The 8,323-nt window shown below is 43.4% G+C and overlaps 1 protein-coding gene across 1 annotated transcript; it reads left to right on the top strand.

The window, feature by feature from the left end:
• Positions 1–1,572: 1,572 nt before the first annotated feature.
• Positions 1,573–5,116, top strand: LOC129705731 (achaete-scute homolog 5-like). Its single transcript, XM_055649492.1, has one exon. The coding sequence runs from the start codon at positions 4,070–4,072 to the stop codon at positions 4,745–4,747; it is 678 nt and encodes a 225-aa protein (XP_055505467.1). The 5' UTR covers positions 1,573–4,069; the 3' UTR covers positions 4,748–5,116.
• The last annotated feature ends 3,207 nt before the right edge of the window (positions 5,117–8,323 follow it).

Genomic DNA, 8,323 nt, shown 5'->3' on the forward strand with positions numbered 1-8,323 from the left:
TAGTTATGAAAAGCTCTACTCCTGAGAGAGGTTTGCTGGAGGTGAGATACAGCATTATGGTGAAGAGGATAGGATTGAAAAGCTGTGCAAAACACAAAGTGCTGGAGGAACTCAATGGGTTAGGTAGTATATGTGGGCAAGCGACATTTCACATCAGGACCCTTCTTCAGACAGAGAATTGCGAGTGTGAAATTCTCTGCCTCGGGGCAGTGGAGGCTGGTTTTCTGGATGCTTTCAAGAGAGAGTTAGAGCTCTTAGAGATAGCGGAGTTAAGGGATATGGAGAGAAGGCAGGAACGGGGTACTGATTGTGGATGATCAGCCATGAATGTCAGTGCTGGTTTGAAGGGCTGAATGACCTACTCCTGCACCTATTGTCCTGCACCTCCTGAAACCTCGAATCACCTCACCTCCACTGCTCAGTGTAATACGTTTTTGGACTTCTTCAGTACCAAAATCACCAGCATTCATCACCAATTGAACTCTTTCTCAGCTTCTGCTCACAACAGCCCACCCTGGACTTCCACACTGGACTCCCCACTCTCCACCCTATCTACTTTCCAGCTTCCAACAGTCGAAGAAATAAATAACTAAACACCAAGAACTCCTCCTGCTTGCTTGATCCCATCCCTACTCTCCTGGTTAAATCCTGTCTGCCCTCTATCTCACCCTTCATAACGTCCATAATTAATTCCTCCCTATCAACTGCTACTGTCCCTACATCTCTCATAACAGCTTCTGTCACCCTGATTCTAAAAAAAGCAGGTTCTGATCCAAACAATCCAAATAACTACCGCCCCATCTCCAACCTCCCATTCATCACTAAACTTCTGGAAAGGACAGTAGCGACACAACTTCAAGTCCACCTTCAAAACAATAACCTCTATGAACCATTTCAGACCGGTTTTTGCCACAATCACAGCACTGAAACAGCCTTGGTAAAAATTACAAATGATCTCCTTCTCGCAGCTGACATCTCACCACTTATCCATTCTGATCCTCCTCGACCTCACACCAGCCTTTGACACAATCTCCCACCCAATTCTTCTGGAACGTCTATCTGCCAACGACATCAACAACAATGCACTACTTTGGTTCAGGTCCTATCTACACGACAGAAAACAGTTCATCCAGGGAAATAAAGTCACATCCACAACTGCCACAGTCACCCATGGTGTTCCTCAGGGATCGGTGCTGGGGCCACTGCTTTTTATCATCTATATTCAACCTCTAGCAATATTCTCCGTCATTTTGGAATCAATTTTCACTGCTACGCCGATGATACACAACTTTACCTCTCCACAAAACCAAACACCTCCCTTCCCCCAACTGCCCTCACCGCCTGTCTTCAAGCTATCAGCAACTGGATGTCACTCAACCTTCTGAAACTCAATGGAAATAAAACAGAAATCATGCTAATTGGTTCAAAGTCCATACTCTCCAAAACCCACCTGTTCACCATTTCAGTTGATGGCTCACCCATACCCACCTCCTCCCATGTCAAAAGTCTCGGCGTCATTCTGGACAGTACACTTTCCTTTGGCCCCCACATCAGCAATATCACACACTCTGCATACTTTCATCTCTGCAACATTTCCAGACTCCGCCCCTCCCTCTCCAAAGACAATTCAAAAGTCCTCATCCACGCTCTGGTCACATCCCGCATCGATTACTGCAACGCCCTCCTCACTTGCACCTCCAATAAACTTCTTCATCGCCTCCAATGCATTCAGAACTGCAGCCCGGATCATCACCCGCACCAGATCGTCGGACCACATCACACCCATCCTCACTCAGCTCCACTGGCTCCCTGTGCACCACCGGATTAACTACAAGATTTTACTGCTGACCTTCAAAGCCCTACACCACCTTGCTCCCCAACACCTCTCTGACCTGCTGCTACCATACACTCCTTCCTTCCTCCTCAGCTGCAATTTTAACTGTCCCCACATTTAGACTCAGCACCATGGGTGCCAGAGCCTTCAGCTGCTCTGCCCCACGTCTCTGGAACACTCTCCCACCTCCCATCCGTCACCTGGACACTATCGATCAATTCAAATCACAACTCAAAACACACCTGTTTAGATTAGCATACCCGACATAACTTCCACCATGTTCACCCTGATTTTAATGACTTAAAATGTTTTGTGTATTTTTTGTTTTTTTTTTAATTTTTGTTTTTAATCAACTTGATTTTAATATTGATAAATGTATTGTGATTTTATGTCCTGTAAGGTGTCCTTAGGTGTCCAGAAAGGCGCCAGCAAATAAAATGCATTATTATTATTATTATTATTATTATTATTGTCCGTCTGTCTATCTATTCTGCAATTTGTTGCAACTCTGTTGAAATCACACGACCCTATTTGACCCTGCTAAAACAGGCCCAATGCTAATTGGCTTGCAAAGAGAAGGGCAAGTTAACTAACAGGCCCTTCTCCCAGCCATGGAGCATGGAGCTTTGCCTTATAATGAAAACCCAAGATGGGGTGGGAGATTGCAACCTTCGCGTGGTCCGCCTTGTTTCAACAAATACAATCAACCTGGTGTGCACAATCAAATAAGATCAAATGGAACAAGTTGTCCTACAACTTTAGCCTGTGCATGTCATACGCAAGAAGAAGAACACCCAAGACAACCAGAATGGTGTCCAATGAAACTATTGGGAACAGTTGCCAAGAAATAAAAATAGACAAAGCGTGGTTACAGTAGGGTCTCAGGAAGCCACTTTAGCAGTTGATGTTTGGCTGTGTTATGGTTATTCTCCAGTAAGTTGCTCAAGCATTGGAAAATAAAGAAAGGTTTTCATTTCTCTTTTGCTTTTTAATGATGCCTATATTTGTAATGTACCTAAGAGCCAATAAAGTAATTTTAAAGTATTTAACCCTTCTTTAGTTCCAACCCGAAATGTCACCTGTCTGACCTGCTGAGTTACTCCCGCACTTTATGCGTTTTTTTGTAATCCAGCATCTGTAGTCCCTTGTTTCCTTATCAATATACCATTTGCTTTTGATTGTTGGCAAGTGCACAACATATCTGTGTATCAAACACACTATCAAAACCGAAAGATTGTGGTTTTGCTTCTTAGAATGGATGTCCTTGCGCTGAAACGATTCAGAGTAAATAGGCTTTGACACTGCCAGATTAAATCACCAACTCGGGATCCCTGTCCGAATGGGAGAACAGGTGCTCCATCACAGACCCGTCAGAGTGCCAATTGTTGGGGTCTAAGTTTTTTTTTTTTAATCGGTATTTGGCTCGTTACTTACGGCGAGGATGTTTTAATTCAGATCTGTATCAGCTGCAAGTACATATCGCTGTGAATGTAACGCCAGAAGAGTGAACATTATACAAATCTGCATCTGTTTCTTGAGAAAATAAGATATGAACTGGGTACGGAATCACTCGGGTCCTCCAGTTGACTGTAATGTAAAATGATACCCATACATATGTGGCTCCAGTAAAAACTAAACCACAATATTGCAGATCGAACTAGCCCCAAGCTATTCTGGCAGAGCTCATAAACCGGTTGTTTATGGACGCTCCTATCAGTCTAACTTTATTTTGCCTTTTGTGAACAGTGAGTGCCCTGATTCTATATTTTCCATAGGTTCCCGGTAAGAATTGAAACGCTTTGCCATTGCTAATCTCGTTGTCAGTTAACTTAAATTAGTTGCGTTTAAAATAAATGTAGATACTGAGAACAATGTGTGCTTGGATAATTGATCAAATAATAAATAGGATTTCCATTTCATGTAATGTTATGTACACCATCCTAGCTATGGGAGTTTTGCGTGAGTATCCATATGTGAGTCGAAAAGTTAAGATTTTATTTTAAATTACACCTGTAGAATTAAAAGCTTGATATGTGCTTAAAAAAAACCAAGCTCTAGATTTGTACGAGTATCGCATTAAAATAATTTGTTCTAGACCCTAGTCGTCAATTCGATGAGCTTTTTCATTGCTAACTTGATAAAATGTGTTTGTGGCTTGTGGATGTTGGATCGATATACTAATCTGATTTATAAGATATTTTAAAATTATGTCCCTAACTTTAAAGGAAAAAAGGAATGTCAGTTAATAATATTTGTTGCGTGTTTAGCGCAGATATGATCGGAAGTCCCATGGCTCTGACATCCCCGGGCTACGTGTACCAGGTGGAGCCTGAAAGTTACGACGGGCTGCTGGAGAGGATCACTTTCGCCGAGGCGCCCTGCATGCAAGTGGCTCCGTCTCTCCCCGTCGAGTTGGCTGCTTTACAGACGAGCGCAGAACCCCCACGGCTCCGGCATCCAGATGAGATCTCCATGCTGTCCTTCGCCGACACCTACCCCGATGGATTCGCCAACGACGCTTTCTCGGGCTGGCACTACTTCCCGCAGATCCCCTTCCAAAGCCCGTTCAGCGCCGTCTACGACTACTCCTACGAGCCCGCCTTCATCCGCAAGCGCAACGAAAGGGAGCGGCAGAGGGTGAAGTGCGTGAACGAGGGCTACGCCCGGCTGAGGCAGCACCTCCCGCAGGAGCTCTCGGAGAAGCGGCTCAGCAAGGTGGAGACGCTGAGAGCCGCCATCAGCTACATCAAGGAGCTGCAGACCGTGCTGGGGGGGCACGGAGACCATGTGGAGAGGGAGGCGGCCGGAGACGCCCTTCCCCGGGCAACAGGTGGGGTGGAAACAGACGGCGTCGCTGCCCCGGAGAAGCGCTCGGTTTGCAGCAGGGTTAGCGGAAACTCGCAGCCGAGGTAACCCCGGGGCAACTCAGCCGGGAAAATGGAAGGAGCACGGTGACTCTCATCCATTCTACCCCCGCCGTAAAGTTGCGGATGCATTGCAAACGTTGGCAGGCAATGCGAGCTTGGGGATAAGGGGGTAGTTTCTTGCTGTAACTGACAGTGACATATCCCCTTTTAGAATTTAGATATTTAAATTGTAATTCACTGACAATAACACCCCACTTGGCACCAAATAAAATATTTGGCCAGCGCAAATTATTAAAATAAATCAAAATTGACAAGTTTATTCCTTTGAGGCAGGAGACGAGGGGAATAGATAGGGAAATACAGGCAGTCTTTTTTCCCGGCTAGGGGAATCAAAAACTTTAGGACATCGTTTTAAAATGGGGAGGGATTGTTAATTTTTTTTTTTAAACACGGGGCAACATTTTCACTTGGAGGATGATGGGTATATGAAACGCGCTGCCAGGGGAGGCAGTTGAGGCAGATACAATGACAGCACTTAAAAACATTTGGACAGACAGGTGGATAGTGAAGGTTTGTGAGGGATATGGGCAAAACGCGGGCAAATAGGACCCCATCATGGGGCGTTGTGGTCGGCATGATAGAGATGGGCCAAAGGGTCTGTTTCCGTGCTGTATAATTATTTGACAATTAGTTCATTTTCCATACATGAAACTGCAGATGCTGGTATCTTGCGCATAGAAACCTCCAAGGTGCTGCAGAACTCAGCAGATCAGCCAAGACGACGTTTCGGGTCGGGACTCATCTTCTGACTTCAGTCTGTCCGCTCCCACCTGACCTACGGAATTCCTTCAGCATTTTGCGTTTTTAATTCATGTTCGACATCACTTTTGCCTTTGTTCCCAGTCTACACTCTGCGATAACGCGGGCATTATTTCCAAGAGTGACCTCAATATTATGGATCTCGTTCACGTAAGTAGTATAAATGCAAGTGAGAAAATAAGCCAGTGTAGGTCTTACCACCGCGGTCACTTAATAACCGATCCGTGACTTCCTCAACCGATTGGCCTACTAGTTTCATAGAAACATAGAAACATAGAAAATAGGTGCCGGAGTAGGCCATTCGGCCCTTCGAGCCCGCACCGCCATTCAATATGATCATGGCTGATCATCCAACTCAGTAATCCTGTACCTGCCTTCTCTCCATCTTCACTATCTTCCTGGTTAGTTTCACTGCTTGTTATCACACTCACACCTTCTCCAAGCCAACAAAGGACCATTGTGGGCTCCATCTTTCCTTGATCACTTGCTGGCTTTGATGTGTCCTTAGACAAAAGCTCCTCGCCCTAAAGGACACAAAGTGCAAGAGCATCTCTGGAATACACGGATAGATGACGTTTGGGGTCGAGACCTTTTTCTTTTCAGACTTTGATTGTCTGAAGGGTCTAGACCGAAACGTCACCGATCCATGTCCTCCAGCGATGCTGCCTGATTCGGTGAGTTAGTTACTCCAGCATTCTGTGTCATTTTGGGTATAAGTAAGTAAGCAAGTAAGTTTATTGGCCAAGTATTCACATACAAGGAATTTGTCTTGGTGCTCCGCCCACAAGTAACAACATGACATACAGTGACAGTCACGAATGACTCAGAAAACACTAATCATTAATAACAATAAAACATTAATGATAAAACACCATTGACCAAGCATGTGAACCAACAAAATACCAGATCAAAGGGAGGCTACAGATTTTTGGCTGTTGAGTAGAGCAACTACTCGTGGATAAAAACTGATTTTATGTCTGGCTGTGGCAGCTTTGACAGTCCGGAGTCGCCTTCCAGAGGGAAATGGTTCAAAGATTCAAGTGATTCAAAGTATTATCTGGCACCTACAGTTCTTTGTTTCTACAATGCTTACTCTGTAAATCCCTCTCAAATCTAAATCCGATCACCTTTTATCAATCTAAACTCGGTGAGTACAATGTAGGCTCGATATCTCTATCCTTGTGCAACAAGTCTTGCACAATGAAAGCCCGCATGTAATTTACCTCCCAATTGTTAATTCCTACCTGAAGCGTAAAAACGCAGCTAAATCGACCTTAACAATAATATTTATCAGTTTCTCGCATATTTAAAATAAAACATGCTATCTTCATGCAACAACGGGAAACGCTAATTTCTCCTTCCACTGTATTTTTTTGTCCATTCATTTCGCCAGTATTCGAGTTGCTTCGCGCCTTCCTCCGATCTCACTTTCCCGCTGTATGGACAAACGTGGACACGATATACCTCATCTGAGAAACAGGAGGCATTGCATTTTACGTTTAATTACTTTAAAGTTAAATGGGAATACCAAATAGCACTTTATACAACAAATCTGCATAAATAAAATGAAGCGTTTGTTTATTTCTTGTCTTATTGACCCGCTATATTATTCATTGACTCCAAGAGCTAACAGAGCTAACAGAAAGACGCAGCCCTTTGCAGAAGTCATCAATGTCTCACAGTCTATCCGGCGATCAACATGGAATCAACATGTGAAGAAAGTGGAACGCGTTAAGTTTAAAAACAAAGTAGTCTATAATCAAGAATATAATTCTCTTATTCGTCGGTGAGGGGATAATTACGCATTAAAATTAATGATACAATTATCAATAACGGGGTCCGTCCTGTGACTGATCTTCAATACATTATTGAGATGTTGAGGTACATTTTTCTTACTATATTGGACATGTAAAACGCTGATGACCGGTCGATTACGAATGAACGTCTGTAGTGAAAAATGTCTGGGTTTTATTTGGGTATCAGGTTATTAAAGAACAACTGGCCCACGCGTGGCCGTCGATACAAAATGTCAGGGAATTGTCGATGTTATCTTTAAAAATAATTGATGTAGGTATGTGTATAGAGACATGTTTTAAAAGGGTGCCGTAAATTGAACCCGAATGATAGTTTGCTCACAATTTGTTGTACTTGTGCAAAGCAGCCTCATTGTTTCTGAAAAACGATGGGCTTGAAAGTGGCAAAAAAGTTGCAAATGCTTTTCTATCACCGATTCGTTGCTTTTGAAAACACATTGTTTTATTTGTTCATCTAATTTATAAAGTCTTAACACATTTTATAATTACAATGTGATTGCTGCGTGTATTGAAAGAAACAGGCATTAATTAAAATAAAACGTATTTGCACTAGAACTTTGTTCAAAACAGGGAATTGACGACGTGTGAGTGTGTGGTATTAGGTACAGTTCTATCCAAGTTTTTGCAATTAAAATTATTCACCAAAACCTGTTTTGTAAAAAACACTTATTTTGAAAGTTAAGCAATTATATTAGAAGAGAATACCACTACCCGTCTCATCGCGACATTAATAAGATTACAATTCATGTTATGCAATCTCGGTGCTAAAATTGAGAAATAGGGAACAGCGGTCGAGCTGCTGTCTCACAGCGCCCAAAACCCGGGTAGAAGTTTGCACATTCTCCCTGTGACCGCGTGGGTTTTCACCGGGTGCTCCGGTTTCCACCCACATCCCAAAGATGTGCGGGTTCGTACGTTAATTGGCCACTACAAATTGCCCCTAGTGTGTAGTGGAAAAATTAGTGTGAACGGGTTATCAATGGTCGACG

This window comes from Leucoraja erinacea, chromosome 18 (genome assembly GCF_028641065.1).
Source record: "Leucoraja erinacea ecotype New England chromosome 18, Leri_hhj_1, whole genome shotgun sequence".
Classification (NCBI taxonomy): domain Eukaryota; kingdom Metazoa; phylum Chordata; class Chondrichthyes; order Rajiformes; family Rajidae; genus Leucoraja; species Leucoraja erinaceus.

What these genes read in the sequence shown, in the direction of transcription:
- LOC129705731 (XM_055649492.1), top strand. Translation starts at nt 4,070, where the DNA reads ATGTCAGTTAATAATATTTGTTGCGTGTTTAGCGCAGATATGATCGGA.